The sequence below is a fragment of the Ctenocephalides felis genome, unplaced genomic scaffold (assembly GCF_003426905.1).
Source record: "Ctenocephalides felis isolate EL2017-DRISC unplaced genomic scaffold, ASM342690v1 CF-g0.4_SCAFFOLD_01886, whole genome shotgun sequence".
Lineage (NCBI taxonomy): Eukaryota > Metazoa > Arthropoda > Insecta > Siphonaptera > Pulicidae > Ctenocephalides > Ctenocephalides felis.
In genome coordinates, this window is record NW_020538040.1 from 82,456,234 (window position 1) to 82,477,062 (window position 20,829).

Consider the following 20,829-nt stretch of genomic DNA (forward strand, 5'->3'; position numbering starts at 1 on the left):
ACATAAAATCGAGAATTTCTTTGGGTTGACATGTGCCACGATCATTCATGGAAAGCGGGCCGAATGAAAAGTCAGCGCTAAAAAACCCTGTCCACAACCGGAGTGAACAATTCCGAAAAGACCGGGGAATGGTAATTGAAAATTGTCTAAAGTTTATAATGCAAATCAAATAGTATACGTTTACAATAATCTATTAAAAGCTATCCAAAGATCACCATTGAAGCGTCAATAGTATAGAGTGATATAATATTTAAACTTGGAATATAAATTATGTCTTTATAAGCAGTAAATTCAAAACACATTACAATCTCACAAATACGTAGGTCCAAAAGTATATTCAAAAATAAGTTAAAAATTCACAAAGAAGAGAACATCACTGACGAGCAAACTGAGCCTCGACTTGCGGAAAAGGCTAATTAAATGTAACACCTGAACCATAGCTCTGTACGGATCAGAAACTTGGAATCTAAGAAATGCCGATAAAAACTATCTGGATAGTTTTTAAATATGGTGCTGTAAGCGAATGGAGAAGATAAAGTAGAAATTAATGGTAACAAATGAAGAAGTGCTGAGTATAGACAGCGAAGAAAGAACTCTACTGAGCACGATCCCGAAAAAGAAGAAACTGAATCGGATCCATTTTTTGAAAAGAGTGTCTATTACACAACTAGTAACTTAGTAACTTATTTTTGATTTATATGCAAAAACAAACTCACAAGACTTACAAGACACTGTCGACAAGAGTTAGTGAACTTAACCATCACCCTTCACATCATACATACATTATATATATATATATATATATATATATATATATATATATATATATACATAGCTAAAGTATGAAAAAAAATATATTTTAATAAATCTAAATGTAATAATACTTTGGGCTTCAAATATTACAAGTATTGTGACGATGGGAAAATATCTCTTCGGAAATAATTTTCATTTATGTTATACTCTCAAATATAATTTTCTCACACATATATATATATATATATATATATATATATATATATATAGATTTGTTTGTATGTTTTATATACATATATGTCGGTGAAGGTCAACCGGCTGCTAGTTCACTTTCTCTAAACAGAGTGCATTAAAATTTATTGCCTCTTCAAAATGTAAATTATGATACTCTAAATTTCGTACGTCCTGTCTTATACAATTGTAAACTTTTTGCAGGTATTAGGTAACCTGATGATTATAAGTTATTATAAGATGTATCGCGTGAATACAAACGAGCAAGAATATGTGATGTTTGTACAATATGTAATGACTACATTTCGTAATAATCTTCATATTGAATCACCGGATAAAGTTTTGGTATATTTGGAAGCACATTGAATTAATCTCGATATAAAATCTCAGTTTTTTGCTGTTGACCGAGCAGTAAAGCACCTTTCTATTGCAAAAAGGAAGGTACCAGTAGCCTTTCTGAATCGTGGTCGTATAATTGCTTATTGCCATCGCATGATGGTGTTTTATCTTGAAATTAAAAGCTAATGCAAGAGGTGAAATATTGCAATTTGAAGAAATATGCAAGATGAATATAATTGAATTTACGAAACACGTAACATATTTAATAAACGTCAACATTAATCTTTTTTTTTTGAACAGCAATCGGAGCTAAGATATATTTCTAGTAAAAGTCGCTTTTTAGCAGGCAACTAAAGGTTGTTCTATCTATTTTGATGTATATTTTATATACATATATTGTATTTTATATATTGTTATATATTGTATTTTACATTTTATCACTACACCTCGATATTAAGTTGTTCGAAACGCGAATTTAAACCCGGGCTTGTATAAAAACAAAGACAGAAATTTACCACGACGCTACAAACATCCCATTAGCACGCTCGCGGTCGTGAATGCTAAAGCATTCATTTTAATTGTAATGCAGAATCACATGAATGCTATAGCATCCAAATTTCACAGTCAATGATTTCGAATTTAATTTTATATATCCTTACTTTTTTGTTATTGTAATACCTGTCGACGTAATAACTAACTGACTCTTTATGTATTTTCTTATTAATTCATCTTCTAATTTCTTGTCTAGTCCTAATATATGACTACACAATGTGTAGAATAGAAGCCTTGATATGGGATGTTATAGCATTCATCGTATATAACGAATGAAATGTAATAATCTGACTACCCTTATGAATGGTGTTTAATCAAATTTCGGAAATCACAACCAATTTAAAAATATGATGAATGTCAATTCTTGTTCCTTGCAGATTGCAAAGTGGTGTTTGGAATTTTAGAGAAAAAAAATTAAATTAGATATAATCAATCAGTATACAAATGTATGTTGCTACCAATATATAAATGTACGTTTAACAATGTACCCTGTCAATTAGTGTCAACAATCAATTGATAAAACTAGACATTAATCTTATTTACATGTCCATGGTTTGTAGGTAAAATCAGTGCGAATAAACAAAAACACATAAAAAATACATTCATAAAAAAACAGCAGTTGGTTTTTACTAATACGAAAACAAGTTTTAAATGCGATGATAAAGGTCACAGTGAAAAATCACAAATGATAATCATTTACATTATTAGCATGATGAAGCACCTGGCACTAAAATCGTGTCTCAAATTGAATATAGTGAAAGTAATAAAATAAATTCATCCGATAAAAAAGTTGAGAATCATGTCAAAATCAATTATTGAACACATGAACGCAAATAGACCAATTATAGAAACTTTAGAAATGAACAAGTGCTATGAGGAGAGGAGAAAACTATATCGCTAATTTTATTGAATAAAATTTTACTTCAAATATATAGCGATTGGGCTAAATATAAAATTTCATTAATTGAAATCCTGACATAGATAGAATTAATCGGAAGTAAAATGATTCTGACTGACTTATATAACTATGATATTCTTATAATATTTTACATGTGAGCGTTTTTAACTGAAATATTGCAATTGCTATGAAGTTATCTAATCATGACAAAAAAAACTTCTAATTTGTAACTCCAATACATTTTCAAAAATAAAAAATATCGACTATTTCGTCGATTATTATTAAATTCAAAAAGCAAAACTTATTGTTAGTAAAAAGCAATTATTAATAAAAATATGTTAACTTTGACCTGAAAAACATCCCGGCAAAATGAGAAATTATCAAGATCGAGTTAATTGATTGTTAATGTAAAATAAAACAGATAGGGGGATTTAAAGATAACTTAATCTTTAAGAATTTGTTTTCTTTTTTATTTGAACAGCAACCAAAACTTTAGGGCCTACGTCGGTTTTCATCAGAAGGCAAACGAACAGTTGGTCTACCTCTTATTAATAAATTCATTATTGCAAATTCTCTAATAGTGAAGAATGTTCTATTGATGAGCTATCTTAACTTGGATACCATATTGCTATCTATATTTCCAAGAGAAACCCGAAGTAACCACTGCTTGATCAGAATATCGAACCTGAATCTTTGATTTAAAATCTCACAGCTCAAAACATTAATTCACGAGGAAAAGACATTTTGAAAAATAAGTTACAGAATTCGTGACTCCTGCTCACAAATGTTTTCTTACATTGCTCTATTTCTACTGTGTAACTACAGACAACCAGACTATTCCAATACATAACAATAGAGGAAGCCGACTGAAACTACAGTGTATGATATAATTTCAACAATTTCTTGTGTACAAGAAAGGTCATCTATGCATAATGTTACAACCTGCTAATTATATTCCATATTTTGCATAAGAAACAGTGCAGCACCAGTTGCAATTTATAATCTGACTTACATGTCATTACTTCATCGAGATGAAAAGATTGAAGATCGAATACTTTCTAATAGTTTTTAAGGTCGTTGGCATTTTATACTTGAATCCTCTAGAAGATGAACTCCCTCACATGCATATATATATATATATATATATATATATATATATATATATATATATAAATATTATGCTGTGTGCTTCCACAAGTGGTTGTAATGTATGTAATCGGCGTTAGTATTATGTAGACACGTATGCCGACGCATTCGACAAACAATGAAAGTTTTTTTTATTATTTTTTTGCCGTTGAAGATATTGCACATAACACAAAATATGTAATTCTTGTACGATGAAAGCCAACACACACAATTTGATCGATTAGACGGAGAATCTCAAACAAATTTACGAGTTTCTTGCATAAAATGTCAGACTGGATGAAGTCGGTAACTGAACCTCTTCCTAATAAGCAATCGATGTGTTATGTAATCATCATAATATTCCTGTGAGCATATCTACTCGGATCGATAATAATTTCCATTTTGTAAAAAAATATATGCCTTGTTTTTAAAACTACTGTGAGAGTTTTTTTTTCAAAAATGAATTATTAGGTTTATCTGACATATACTAATTATTAACATAATATGTTTATATTATTAACAGCAATAAGAACTTGCCTTATTGTAATGGCTTCTTGATAACGTGGTTTTATTGATGGCGACAGATGGTCTATCTCTTTTTGAAGAATTTATTATCAGAATAAGTAATGCTGATGAACTTCTTATTGGATGCAATAGTGCCGGGGTAAGGGCTACTTGGAAAGGTAGTGCTATCTATATTTTTATGTAAAAACCGATTGAAATTACATTTTAAAAGTTTTTTAAACAGTTTTCGAGAAAACGTAAGCAAAATGCAAATTTTTGATTATGCGCATTCATAATTCTTTAACATTTTGCGCGAAACGATTTAAAATTTAGAATTAGAATGACTTGAAACGTTGACAAAACGAAATTAACAACATAATGTTTTTTCTAATAAAAACATAATGTTTTCCAATGCAAAGCTGAAATTTGTTTATGTAAAATATATTTTCAATCATATTATTACAATAAATTTTTAAAAAATAATTTACTGTTAAATAACAAAATTTAATATAAATTTTTTAAATTACTTTATTTATTTTAGATTTTTAAATTTATATCTCATAATGTTTTGTCAAAACCAATTACGATGTAATTATGAATCTTCTATGTTAATAATTACAAAACATGTAATAGCATAAAAAAACAATGATTGTTCAAGTGCTTGGTCAATATTGATTTTTTAACTTTCTATTGCAAAAAAATATTTTAATAGTGCTTCAAAATGAAAGGAAATCTACAAAAATTAACAAAAACACTGCAAGCTGAAATTTTAATTAAAAACTATATTATAAACGAGTACATTGTGAAGTCCGTTTAAATATAAATTGAATGTCATATTGATTTTTTTTTGTCTGTGTAGATTTATGTAAATTCGTTGATTGAAATTGTTTAATTTGTTTCAATTACTAGTTAAATTTTAATTTAGATAAAATAGCGTAATTCGAGAAGCTGAACCTGTTAAATAACTATTTTAACATTAACATAATTTTGTAATTGATACCATTCAGAGAAATCTTTTTAACTAACAATATAATTTGACGTAGCATATATAATATGGCAATCCAAAGTAGGGGAGACTGGGCACGGTTCTTGCTAGGGTACGGTAGTGACAGTCGTCATTATAGCTAAACTATATTTATTTTGAGGTCCAAATAGAGAATAATAAAGTATGTTTGTTCGAACAAGTTTCCATTATTGCATTGTATCAGCACCCGATTAACATGTTCTGTAGACCGCTTTGCTTTAAATTATGTTTTTTGTTCGATTTCTTTCAATATTAACTGTTACTTGTATACAGATAGATCACTTTCTTTATTTTGCTGTAAGCATTAGTAGTTTTTTACCAGCATTATGTTTTATGTGATATGTATATGTGTTACACGCATTTCTTGTTCTTTAAGAAGGTTAAACGGGCGAAGATTAAACAGATAAAAAAATCTAACTTGACTAACATAAAATGCGGAAGAAAAAGGAAAAGAAAAATTCCATACAATAAAACAAAAGATTTTACAAATTTTTCTTATTTAGAAATTTATGTTCAGTTATATATTGTTATACTATATTCCTAAGGGTTGTTTAAATAATTATGTTGTGTTGTGTTGTTATATATTTTTGACAAAGTCGTTGAATACCATTATCCTCGGGTGTTGACGGTTGTGCTACTTGTATGATTTGATTTTTGACTAATACTACTAATATACATGGTATCTTAGGACAGTATTGTATTATTTCCACGTAGACAAATGTTCAAATTACCATTGAATTGACTTTTCTTCCAGCTAACTGATAAATAAATAAAATTATTGCTGATGAAAAAAAAGTCCACACCCGACCCAGTCTCACCTACTCATCAAATATATAGCAGCAGATAAAATGTAAAATGATGCATTAATACATACAAAAAATACTATAATAATAATGCATATTTTTTTCAATCTCAGGCAATATTATATCACTTCACACATTTTATAGCGGCTTTATATCGATCACATTTTATGTATGTACATCGTGTAAACATTAACTCTAAAGACTGGTAATTTTTAATAGCAAACAAAACAATAGTAAAAGCACGTTTATCTACGAGATGTAGTCCTTTCAGCGGCCGTAAAACAAACGCAATAAAAAAGAAACGACCGGCAACAAAAGAAGCACCGAGTCATTGTGTAGGGCGTTTCGAAACATTATGAATGACAGCGATGACAAGTGTTTGTTAAAGCGATCGAAGACCCGGCCGCATCGGTCGGCATCTAGGCTGGCAAACTCGCGTCAAAGGCGAAACGACGCGGCGGCAGCGTAAATTGCAGCGTGCAATCGTCGAACGCGAACAAGGTCACATCATTGAATCCCGCTGATGGGGTATCAATGGCACGAGATTGCCGCATACCGCAAAGCAAGACCCGTCAAGTCCCAGTAGATGAGAGATGGATTTAGGACACCTTTCTAATACTGTGATACCCTTCAAAGCGCAACAATGAATGCTGCAGGTCCGCGACGAATACAACACGCATTTGTAATGACATAGGCCGTTAGACAGTTAACAAACAGGCGTATGGCCCGAGGCACACGCCAGAAGGCCAACAGTTGTTATTTCACTTATTACAATTCAATTATTGAGAATTCAATTTCCGAACAGAAAATGTCATTAACACGCGATGGACGCATAAATTCTCGCGAATTGCAGTATTGTTTGTATGCATAAGAGAACGGAAATGACACTCGGCCAAGAAAGATGTTTTGCCGGTCGTTTTGTCAGCAAAATACATCCGGTACAGAGTAAATGCGCGTATTGCACTTTTTAATTCCAATTGAATTATAATAGCTCTGTTATTATATGAAACTTTCAGTAATTGATTTGTTAACTTAACTGAACATAGTAGTTGTTCTTTATAGTCGTACTATATTTTGAACATACTGTCTTTATTATTTTTCTGCAATGCCCCTGAAACAATTTTCACTTGACATCATATTTGAGATCTATAATATCAAGTAAGAATCGGATATACTGCTTAATATCAATCTAGCGGTAGCGGAATCGAACCCGAAACAAGGGCACACAGGTCCAATTTTGAAGAAATTTTGCGAAATAATAGCTACATTAACGACTAACAGCTCGTGAACAAAACAACAGTGCATACAACCAGAAAAACTACCAACGAAACAAAATACTTTTGTTATGGATTTTAAACATTGCTGTTTATCTCCCGATATACTTTAAAATATTGTTGAAAAATTCTTAACTTTTCTTGTTTTTGGGATATCGGCGGTGGACCTTTTTGCCCGCGGATCTTTGAGCCCAGCTCTTCCATATAGAAACTCGACAGACGTATTGAGAAAACTAGCTCTATTTTTTTTAAATTAATCCATTATTTAGTGCTGCTTCCATAAAAAAATATTTAAGATACTTATCAATTGTGTGGTGAGGAAGATGAACCATATGTCTACTTTTTATAATAACCGGTATTTTATTTAACAATAACCTATAGACTATGCTTAATTAAATCTCTTCTATCGAATTAAATTTCGAATCTAAAGCACTACCGTTTTCACAAATATTCAAACATCAACACAGATATAAATCACAAAACCGAAATAGAAGTAAAGAATTCATAGCAATCACACTAGAGGTCTAGAGTATTCAAATGTCGTAAGACCAGCGTAATATTTACTACCTTATATAAATAATTTAGAGAGATTCAATCAAAAATTAAACTCGATAGTTAAATAAGCTTGAAGCATTTCACAATTCTGATGTAGAATATGTAAGATATTTTGAAGTTGTTGCAAAATCATTTAAATCGTAATAAATTATTCAACAAGATTCCAAATAGGTCGTGATAAGTAATTGCACTTGATTAGCAGAATGAAATTTCCCCGACAGGTCGATAAATAAATCAAAACGCCAGAATCGATTAAACGTCTATCACAATTAGGGCCTCTGAGTGCTTGACTTGACATGCATCAGAATCCACGCGCGCGACTCACGTTTTATCGCAACCCGTTGCGCAGCCGTGTCGATCGCTGCGAGATTGATATGCAGATCCCGCGGAACACATTAACTTGTAGACTTTTAGAATTAGTTCATTACTCACCGGGTCCTTCTCCGTCGTAGTTAAAGCCCTTGATGAATATGGTTCTGGAATCCACGGCAAACACTTCGCCTCTTACGCCATGATGAAACTGAGACAGGGGGCCAAGGCTACGGCCAACATAATTTGCTCTAACACTTGCCACTGAAACATAAATGTAAAAATAAACGGTTATCCTAAATATTTACTTATACAATAAAATACTAGGGTAGGGCGGGGCACAAAGATCCAAATTAACTTTGAGTAAATATAATGTGAAAATCAAACCAATTAATTATATAACAACAAATGACACATATCAAACAAACAACTATCTGACTATGATCAGTAAAACTCCTAGCTAATTGTAGAAATGTGTGTTTTTGCTGTCTTTCAAAAATTTGTGACCTGGTCCTTTTTACCCTATAGGCGGGGTAAATTGGGACGGCAAGGGGGTAAACAGGCGATTTTACAAAAGAATAGCTACCAATGCAATATATAAATTTCATAAGTGCATTTTTTTACAAAGATAACAATGGATATAAACTTGATCAGATATTTCGTCAGGTATATTCATCAGCATAGTTGGCATGACTATTTATTTAATTTATCTCTTGTAAAATTACATTTTTAACTTAATTCACTTATTTATTTGCTATTTTTTTACAACTTTGACAAAGTAAATTTTCAGTTGGTCTTATCACCCAAATGTAAGCTTTTATATAGATTGAATCTAATGTAAAATTACCAATAATTCTTATAAAACAATTAAAAAAGTAAACTAAACAACTAGGCTTACAAACAAAAAAACTAACAACAAATAAAAATACTTTTGTTATGGATTTTCAAACTTCGACGTTTATCTCCCGATAGCGACGTTGTAAGAATCAAGGTGATGGCTGGTCATACATCTATTTCCGTCTACTTTTAAATATTATTTTTAAAAATACCTGACTTTACTGTTTTTTGAGATATCGGTGGTGGACCTTTTCACCCGCGGACCTTTAAGCCTTGCTCTACCCTATTCCAAAACCGTAAGTGTTTGCCAAGCATGCGACAATAAAATATATTTGAAATTTGTAATATAATTTAATCGAATTCAAATATATTAATAAATAGTAAATTTAATTACCCTCCACCTCATTACATATATGAATATATTACATAAATTCGAAGAAACGAATAAATTATTAATTAGTCAAAGTAACAATATAGTCTGTGTATAACACATATATGCCAAAACAATATTTTACAGATGTGTATACACATGATATTAGACAAATATACAATAATAAAACTGCAATAAAATGATATTTAGCAGTAACATTTATTATTATATCTACTAAATTTAATATGTAATGTTCATCATTTATAAAATTAAATCTTACCAACATCTAAAGCTAATATTTATTTTTCAATGCAGAGTAGAAAATATTGCTTGACCTTAGTAGCGGTTCCTTTTCAGCAACCACTCTCTTTAGTTTATGCATTTTATATACATTTATTAAAAAAACTATTTTTATCAAATTATGCTTGTACATGCAGTACCGCTACTAAGGTGTTTTATTTTTATTAATATCTAATTCCAAAAATTTACTAATATTAATTCACACATCAATTTCTTAAAGGTGAAGAGGCTATAGCATATACTTTCTCTGCTTGCAGTCAGAATACGTTATTTTTGCAGTGAAATCAACAAATAAGGTCAACGCAAAATTTCAATACCAGTTTAAACGAAGCGATATCTCGGTTTATTCTAATTAAAAAATTTTCACCTATGACCACTCTCGATTCTTAAAATTAACTCTATTCACACGATTGAATTTTTATGACGATGCCGCCGTAAAACATGATAAAAAACTAATTTGGACAAACGCGAGTGTTGATCGAAAGTTTGTTTAAAAAACTTCTAGATTCACAATCGTGTGTATACATATGTAGTGTAGAAGATAAATGCATCATCCGGTAATTTTAACAACATTACGGTTAACACATAACTTGATATTTTCAATGGATTGCATGCTCGCCCGTATCACAAGTATCCGAGACAGCTTCAGCATTTTGTGCTTGTAGGTCTCTGATTTTTGCATTTTATGTAGGTAAATATGTTAAGATCGTTTAAATCCATATATCATAAAGCTTCCGTACAAATAACTAGAATTTACAACGGTGCTTCTAAATCAGTGAACCGAAGGGAATATAGCCTAGTGGCCTACTCAATCTATTGCCCGTTTATATTTAACAAATTATATGTTTATTGCAGATCCGTTACTACTGTATGATGATTATTCAAAAATTAAGTAAATACTATTCCCGCAATATAATTATAGATTTTATCGACAATAACGACCACTATTCGCATATTCTTATATGGTTTTAACGGTTTTCTAATTTTATTGTGTTTATGCGCGTTATAAATTATCCAAATTTATTTATAGATAATTGTTATATATTATAAACTTTATTTTTACCTAAATATTTCAATAGTATTTTTGAATCGAATGTTTCGAAAATAAAGTACATCATTAGCACAGGATGCATTTTTATAAATAATCTGCTGTTACAAATTAACCAAATTATGAGCAGTAATAAATTATATTCTATCATGATTGAGCATAACGGTATTAAAATTTATTTTAAAGTTGCAAACTGTAATTTATTTAATTACAAGTAAGTACCAGATTGCATCACAATCTTAGAAGCATCAATTATGAACTAAAAACAATACAAAAAACTCGATTATACGCAACATAATATGAAAGGATTGGGAGTTCTTACACGCAAACATAGATCATGCAATGAATAATTCGGTTCGAAGATATTCAAAAAACGCATCGAAACTGTATATTGACACTGACATAGATAAAAATTAAAAAAAAACAAAATTAAAGGACGAATAATACAATGCAACGTATTACAATTTGTACAAAACTTCGATATCAATCATGTGTACAAAACGGAGATGAGTGCATTGTACTCACGATATATGTGAGTGTTTAAGCAAAATTAACTTTTAAATATGATCCTCTATTTTGGAGTATTATAAAATGAAAAAAAAAATGTTCGAAATAATATCACACCGGAATTGAGAATATGCTGCTACCACTTTATTATACTTAGTAATATTTTTTAATAAGTCACTTTAATCGTGACTTCAATCAATCGTTTAAATTCAATAATAATTTTAATATATAAAGTTTAATATGTCAAATCTATAATTAAAAGTCAGAATAAAATTAGGTACATACCGTAAACTAAACATATCACAAAACAACCGAGCGCAGAACTAGGCGCCATGATCAAACGTGCACTGTTCTTCCTTCGGTGTCTTCTCAGTAGATCCTAGTTCAGATGTCGCACCTACCGCGCTCAGGTTGAAGAGGTCCTTCACGCTTGAACTCCGGGGTAAGCACTATTGCCCCGTGTATTATTACGGAACAACAACAATAACAAAGTACAAACAAGAATCCAGCGAGAGATCCTTTAGAGAAGACGACCAACTGTTTCGAGTTGCCCGCAGCTACTGGCGCCAGACCGCGGAATAGTCTTCGGCCAGGTACTCACAGAACGGCCAAGCAGCGATGATCTCTCCCGGTCGATCCCCGCCACATTGAGAGACTTGAAACCTGTTCCCTACGCGGCAGCGCATAATCCGCCACTTCTAGATATTGTTGCTAAATGCTATCGATGCAAATTAACATTAATCACTTTGCAATTCTTGTACTCCGAGCAACACACCTGGTCCGCAGTTGAAGTAGAGTTGCTGCGCGATCGACATCCATTGTCCTTCCTGCTCGGTGTTAGTAAACAGAATTAAAAAATAATCAGGATTATTTAACACTTACGGGACGGCACCGATTTCAAAACAATTTACTGTACAGGTTGTAAACTTGATTTCATTGTGTATGCTATGCAATTTGTTTGATAAAAATTTGTGGTCATTGAAGGTCATACATTTATAATATTCATTTATTTTTGATCAATTTATAAAGAATAGTGAGTTCAAAACAATTTCTAAAATGCATAGCTAGTTGATTTTGACATGTTTTACAATAAAATGTTGTTCGCCCCCTTCCTCCTGGTGCTTTTCTGTCAGAACAGACAATACAATCCCTTTTTTTCTCTCGCATTTAGAATATGCTACTGATTAGTCAGTATATTTGTTCATTTTTGTGCTGCCATAATGGTTTGTTTTTTCTATTATATTGTCTAATAATTAATTTGTAAAATATAAAGTAAAATAATTTATTGGATGTCTTATATTGCTTGGTATTTGTAGTCGGGTTGTTTGTTGATGTATGTTAAACTCGATTATTGAAGCAGAATCGGCACATTCGCTAATGTCTTTCCGCTCTTCATTTAATTTGTCGAACTTCTTCTTTTTGTTGGTTGGATAATATCATCATCACATTCATCACTATTGCGGTGCGAATAGTAATTTCGTAAAAATTGTCTGTATGAATGTCTATTTGAAACTCATCTTCACTACTGCTTAATTCACAAAATTTACCAGTCGTTTTGCCATATTTAAAAGCGCTCGGTTGTTTTAAATATTAAAAAAAGACTATATAGCAAAAAAAGGCTAAAAATACTACTAAAATAACTTAAAATTATTTTCAGAACACAACGCTGTTTATCATTGCTATATATAATTCATTCAACTTTTCGATGCAAACTGAGTCATTGTTTATAAAATAGCCTGTGCCTCACAAAGTATGTTTGTCCACTCAGGTGGACAGCCGTCCCCAAAGTGTTAAAGTTCTATGCGTTATCTTCGAGTGAAATCATGTTGTGTTGAAAATGAAGAAGGTGTAAGTCCTAAATTCATACACCCTTCTCGTAGGTATCATTTCACGTCTTAAGTTCTAAATAATCCAATTAATTTTTTTAATGTGTACCATAAGCAGGAGAACTATTCATAAACTTTTTGTAAACAATTGTATTTTCAGAGAAGGTGGGCGATAACAATTGAAGTCGGTCCAAATATCTCTCAAAGCAAAAAATTGACTAAAGCTTTATTGTTGTAATAATATGCTGGTAATTACATTTAAATTACTTTCTCGAGCAGAATTTAAATATACTCAATTTACTTATATATTCTATCTTTAAATATAATTAAAGATCACAAAATTTTAATTGTATACATCTAACGTAATAGTCCAGTCATTATAGTAAGTTCACCTCGGATTTCGAGATACCCAGCTGTAAGTCTGTAAACACTTGTATATTGACACCCTAAAGTTGTCTCAAAACCTACATATGGTATTGACACCCTATCATAAGTAGGTTTTGAGACAACTTTAGGGTGGTAATATACAAATATTTACAGACTTGCAGCTGAGTATCTCGAGTTCCGAGATTCATACCTAATTTAAGCTTAAATGACTAGACTATAAACCATCAACTGATAGCTTGATTAACAAAAATATTATGAAAGTAGTGTAAGTGGCCGATTCTGCTATATAATAGACCAATGTTATGCAGTTGTACATAATCGTACTAAATACTGTCAAAACCCATATAGTTGCTATACAGTCAGGCGTTTTAGATAAAAAACCTAGCCTAGAAAATGCACACATGTAAAAAAAACGATATGATAACTGGATTTTTCTGACATGGTTCAATAACATGAGTGAAGTTGTATTTTATGTGTAAAAAGATCCGAAAATGTATGGCATTTTGACAGTATTCAGTACAATTTTGTATGACAACTGCCACGTAACATAATCTTGTCATAAAAATGGTCTATTTTTACGGCAAAATCGGCACATAAATTCTAACTTATATAAGAGACAGCCGAAGACCTTAATTCTCAGCATGAATAAGTTTGGAACAATTATGGTACAGCGTATAAAAGAGTTGATGCAGAAGCTTCGTAGTAAGCATAATTTACACAGGTCGGCGTAAAATTGGAAATATTCTAGTTATTAATATTTTTAAAAGCATTATTCTTATAATTATTGTGCTATGAGCTGTGGTGTTATGATTTCTTCCAAGTTATTGTTGAAGTTATTGGAAAGGTAGCGCTAAGATCATTATTGGATATTTCTCATAGTGAGTGATATCTTTCTATATACATTTGTGTGAACAAACAAAAAAAGGTTCCTAACAATTATCCATCCAGTTACTAAAAAAACAAAATTTTGTTTTTTTTTTTAAATCAAACCTCGGATCCCTTTTTGACTCTTTTGTGGATAATACTGCAAAAAATAATACAAAAGAAAATATAATGAATAAATTCTCTAAATCTAAAATTCATAAAATATTCAACAAAAAAGGACTGAAACTAAATGAAAAAAATGATTCGGAAGAACAAAATATTTATAATATGCACTATCACCAACAATACAGAATAACAACAGTTTTTTTTTTAACAGCGATCAGAACTTTTCGGTTCTATGAGCTGTTGTGATTAATATCTTACAAACTACGTTTGTTTTTATTATAGATGGCAACCCAAACAGTTCTCATCTCTATGAGCTGAATTTTTATTATTACGATTACTGTAATAGTGATGCATTTAATTGGTACAGCAATGTCGTATTAGGGCTGTTTTCACTTGAAAACATATTGCTATCTATATTTCCAAGTGATAATCGTTGTCACTGCTGCCTGACAACAGGCTGCTCGAAGTGGGTATCGAACCCAGAATCCTAATCCAGGTCCAGTCGTTCAATTTTTGATAATAAAAGTAACAAATAAATAAAATATAGAAAACTTACCACACCAGCTATTTAAAAAGCACACACAAAAACCACGCACAATAAACAAACACTTGATTTACAGTTGTATTTGTGAAATAGAAAAAGAAAAAATATATTTATTTAATTACAAATATCAAATTAAAATTAAATATAAGCAACGATGATTATAACTGCTTTATACTAACTAGTATATACTCAGATATAGAAAAATTGTGAATTGCAATCAATTATTTTATCTATTGATAAGCAAGTAGTAACAAAAGGGTAATAGTAATGCGGTAATGGACATAATTTTTAAATGGTATTTCTACGTGGCTCTGTCGTAAGAGCTTTGTTCTTTTAGCCGAAGTTTCCAGCTTCGATGCCCCAATAAATGTAAGTATATTAAATTAGAATAGGCATAGGCAAATCATTTAGTTGGCTCCTCAAAAAACCACATAAAGCATCATTACAGCAACTCATAAGTTCTGGTTGATGTTCAATAAAAACAAAAATTAATTTATCATTCAACCATTTCGTTATAGAAACTAAAACTGATAACAATTTAATTATTATAATAAATATATATATATATATATATATATATATATATATAATTAACTTCCCGTTGGATGAGTTATATGGTAATCGCAAAAAAATCGAAAATGAATTATTTTATGTATCTTTTTACCGACTAGAATAATTAAAAAAACATTCCTATTGATTGAGAAAATAATTTGCAAAAGCAGGTCCAGCAGTTTCGGAGATAAGAAGCAAAAACTGCAGAAAGTAGCAGTTTTGAGAAAACGGCGTATCCGATTAGAGTGATTCACAAAGCATATTCCTTGTGTTGACGGTGTTTATGTTTTTGTTCTTGTAGATGGATAAACATAGATTTAACTCGCCCAAACTGTACAAGAAGTTTCAGCAATTTTCCTTAAGGCACAATGCCATGCACGACTAGTTAGAATTATCAGCCAACGTACCTTTTATAGAACGATTTTTAGGGATATACTTCTTATTAGAGATATTTGAATCTGTTCAAATGCTCTTTTTAGTGCTAGTTAATATACAATCTTTTTCTGAAGTCCAACGGAGAACCAATTTCGAATAAAAACAATATAAACTGTTAGAGCAAGGCATCTGTACCTTAAGGCAAATTGCACAGACTTCCCGTACCATAATTTAATATTTTTAAAAGTTTTAAATTTTTTTGAAAATTTTGATTTTGTCCAAAGCAATTGCGCTGCTAAACTCTTTTAGAGACATACTACATACACACACATATTAAATTATGCCAAAATATTCAGAAACTGTTGAAACGTAAAGATATTCTATTATTTTCATTTTCGGTTTTTTGCGATCACCATAACTACGGGAAGTTAACAAGATAAATATAAAATATAAATCATTATCTGCCTATTCTATAGAAAGACATTGAGTAATAAGGTTGTTATTTAATAGTGACTTATAAAAGAAAACTATTTGGCTTGTCTTTTATTTGTGTACTACTCATCTATGGGCAGATTCTGCAGTAAAATAGACCAATGCTATGATAAGACTATATTACGTAGCAGTTTTCATATAAAGTGGTACTAAAAACTTTCAAAATTTCATGTGGTTCCTGTACAGTCAGGCGTTTTTGATAAAAAACCTAATTTCCAAAACGCACAAACGTAAAAAAAAGAATGTTATAACTGGCTCTTTGTGATGTAGTCTAGACAATATTAGAATATAATATATTCATGTTTATGTAGTATACGAGTTGAGTATCTTATGTGTAAAACGCCTTACTGCATAGCAAATAGATAGCATTTTGACAGTTTTTTGTATCATTTTATACGAAAATTGCTACGTAAAAGCTTGCAATAAGATTGGTCTATTTTACGGCCTCCTTGATTTTTGTTGAAGTTTGATAAACAGGATAAGTATCGAAATACTACACCAGACCATAATTGCTACAATTGACAAGAGTTACATATTCTTCGCGAAGATAACTTCTTATATAACACTGAATTACCTTCTCTGAACATACATCAATGTTTAGTTCGTATATATTTGACGTTGGAAAAATATTAAGTAGTAAATAATGAGTTTAGAATTATAGTTTTGAAAAATATTGTTTATAGTTCTAAAAATATTTTTATAAATCTAGAAGCACTTCGATGATTTTATTCTGCGACGCGACGCTTACGCGCTTTGTTATTATTTTCTTAGAATACTAGAAGTTTATTGAACAAGTGCTATCCAGTATTGGCAATTCGTTTTTTTTTCAGAATACCAGAAGCTCAATTGGACAAATGCTATCCAGTCTTGGCAATTCGCTTTTCCTTAGAATACTAGAAGTTTTATTAGATAAATGCTATCTAGGCTTGGCAATTCGATTCTACGATTTTATCCTCTATGCAGCTAAAGCAGTGCGATAGCTTCGAAAAAAGTTCAAAATTTCAAAAGTTATTTTTTTTAATTCAAGGGGCACAACTAGTGTAACCGCCTAAAAAAATGTGATTTTTGGGAATTTATATTTTTAAAATTTTAAGAATATATTTACACATGTTTTAAGAATATATAGTAAAATTTTTGAAGAAAAAAATTAAATATTTTTTAAGTAATCGTCGATCTCCAACGGCGCGAAAAAAAAGTTCTTCACTGCTGCAGTGATTCCGGCCTTCTACGTGGATGAAATAAAAAAAAACTTGTTGAACTAGATAATATTGTCTGTAAAATGACCTACGATGGAAAAAAAATAAAAAATTGACAAAATGGCGGCGTTTAAATAAAAGTCGAATTTTACCCAAAATTTTGGTCGTTTTTGAACTGCCAAAATTCGATTTTTGATCCGATCAAAAAATCGATAGTTCATTTTACGGAGAACTATATATGAACATGTAAAAAAAATTGATAGTGATCGGATCATTTGTTTTGAGTAATCTATATACTATATACTATATATATACTATTTTAAATGGATGTAACTCGAGATATCGATTTGAAATTCAAATATGTTATTTTTAAAGGTGTAATCTACCGAAATATGAAAATAAAAACAAAAACAGATTTTTTCGAAATTTCACACTAGTTGTGCCCCTTAAATTTTTTTAGAAATCTAATTTTTTCAAAGTTAAAAAAAAGTTTAAATCTTTTTACAAATTTTTGGCGAGAAGTTTCAGCAATTTGCCTTAAGACACTATGTCATGCACCATATTAGTTTCAGGATCAAATACTTACACCTGGTTTATTCTTTCCAACATATCCAGTTTCAGTTTCCATTTCAGTTTCACAAGAGATCTTTTCAGAAAATTATACATGGGAATTAAATATTTGTGTCAAATATCACAATTACGTCAAACAAGTATACAACAAGTAATACTTAAAAGACTTGAAATAAATGTGTTTAAAAGAAGGTAAATACATAAAATAAAACAGTATAACCTTTAAATAATAACAGTACAAATGAAAACGTGGTTCACAATGACAGGAGTCGAATTATGAAATGAATGCAATTTCTCAGGAGCACCAACGGCATGCGGCAGCCAATGACAGCGACTTATTTTAGCTGTCACCTGAGCTGTCAAACTGACAGCTATGCGAGTTAATTATTATGCTAGATAACTTTGTATTTAAAATGTAAAAAGTGATTATATGTTCATATTACAAAAATTTCATAAAATGAATTCAATTTCTAGGAGATGTATATATAATTTCGAAAAACATTTCAAGTTTGATTTATACCAGGTGAATAATAACTTTTGAGGTTAACTTTTACTTACTATTTAATCTGTTATGTCACCTCTCTTTGTTCTTTAACTATTCTTTCAATGAACCATATACCAAAATAAACTTATTATATATTTCACAACAAAATGTGTTATAATTATTTCCATCAGTATAACATGCACTTTGTCTTAGAGGTCATCGATAAGCAATGCCCCATTACCTGATCCGCAAAAACAAAAATGTGATTTCATTGGTCTACCGGATAAAGTATCAAACTTAAGACCATTATTGTTGTACAAAAAAGAAAATGAGACTCCTCGAGAAAAGCTTCTAAGAGAAAGTCGTATCGAAGTTCATAAATGGAACCAAGAGTTTTGGTTTAAACACAATCAGAGATTTTTCCAGGTACGATAATATGTTATTCAATCACAAGCTAATTAGTCAATGCTCTGTCTTATGAAAGAGTTATGCCCAAATAATCTTACTGCTTGTTATTAATTTATAGGAACGGAACGAATTTATACAAAAAAATCCTTCGAAGGAAAATATCTCTACATTGACAGCGGATGAAATGAGTGTTTTTTATAAATCGTTTCTAGATACAAATTGGAAAACACATTTAGATTACAATGTACAATGGTATAAACGAAATATTAAGCTACTTATTTTGTCTTTTCAAGTTTTGTCTGAAAAAATATTGAAATTTAAATGATATTACATTTACCATTTCAATGTATCTATTTTTTTTATTTTATTGTTATAAAGAATATAATGCGATAAATATATCTTTATTGTAATTGTTTCATTGACAATATAATTTTACATAGTGATAGATATGTTATCATTTAATTTTTAGTAATTTATTCTAATTATTGGATATTATATGATAAGACAATACAATATAAATACAAATGATATTCAATGTCATGTTAACAATTTCACAACATAGGGTGATCTTTCACAACAGTTACCATCTTTTCAACTTGTTTGTTTCAAAATTATTTTTTGTTAATAACTAAAAGATAAATGGTTGAGCAACCTGAGAAAAAAATTTTAAGAAACTAAACGAATGTTGAAAATATCAACATTTATTATTTCAATATTCGTTTCTCGTTTGTTTCTATTATTATTGAAAACTTTTAAATTGCAAGGTGTTGTTTTGCATTGTACTGCCTTGATTCCAGCTATGATAGTTTACTATGTATACATATTTTAATATATGAATAAAATATAATATTTGAATAAAATTTATTATTAATGATTATATAATTATTTTTATAAAAATTACCCATAATTCCATTCTGGTATAAACTACAAAGAATATAATACGATAAATTTGTAATTGTTTCATTGATAATATAATTTTATAGAGTGATATATATGTTATCATTTAATAAGTAATATATTCTAATTATTATATATTATATGATAAGGCAATACAATATGAATACAAATGATACTCAACAATTAGTTAACCGTTTTACAACATATGGTGATCTCTTTATAACAGTAACCATATTTTCTACTTGTTTGTTTCAAAATTATTTTAGTGTAAATAAATAAAAAAAAATGTTTGAAAAACCTCAGAAAAAAATTGTAAGCAACTAAACGAATGTTAAAAATATCCACATTTAACATTTTAATATTTATTGATCTATTAATATTGAAAACTTTTGAATTGCAAGGTTTTATTTTAAATTGTACTGCCTTGATTCAAACTGTGATTGTTTACTATGTATACATATTTTAATTATATTTAAATAAAATTTATTACTAATGATTATATAATTATTTTTATAAAAATTACCCTCAATTCCATTCTGGTATAAACCAATTATTTTAGCTTTAATTAAAAAAAAAGTGATAATACTGTATCATATCTATATAGAATTACTTTTTGTAATCCGACCGCATGATTTGCGACACAAACGGGATACTCTGCGTCCTTCAAATACTGAAAAAA

At 30.0% G+C, this 20,829-nt stretch overlaps 2 protein-coding genes across 3 annotated transcripts in view; one reads left to right on the top strand and one right to left on the bottom strand.

Annotated features, from left to right (window-relative positions):
• The window catches only part of LOC113376513 (protein Skeletor, isoforms B/C), a 36,963-nt gene extending 25,002 nt beyond the window's left edge, over positions 1-11,961 (bottom strand). For both annotated transcript variants that reach the window (XM_026616460.1, XM_026616459.1), the window contains exons 1-2: positions 11,715-11,961; positions 8,491-8,631 (exon numbers count right to left, since the gene is read on the bottom strand). In XM_026616460.1, coding sequence (XP_026472245.1) covers positions 8,491-8,631; positions 11,715-11,763 — 190 coding nt within the window. In that variant the 5' untranslated portion in view covers positions 11,764-11,961. The remainder of the gene's footprint in view (positions 1-8,490; positions 8,632-11,714) is intronic.
• Positions 11,962-18,698: 6,737 nt separating this feature from the next.
• Positions 18,699-19,578, top strand: LOC113375443 (APOPT family protein CG14806, mitochondrial). Its single transcript, XM_026615382.1, has 4 exons — positions 18,699-18,776; positions 18,836-18,884; positions 19,059-19,271; positions 19,372-19,578. The coding sequence occupies exons 1-4, from the start codon at positions 18,751-18,753 to the stop codon at positions 19,576-19,578; spliced, it is 495 nt and encodes a 164-aa protein (XP_026471167.1). The 5' UTR covers positions 18,699-18,750.
• Positions 19,579-20,829: the final 1,251 nt, after the last annotated feature.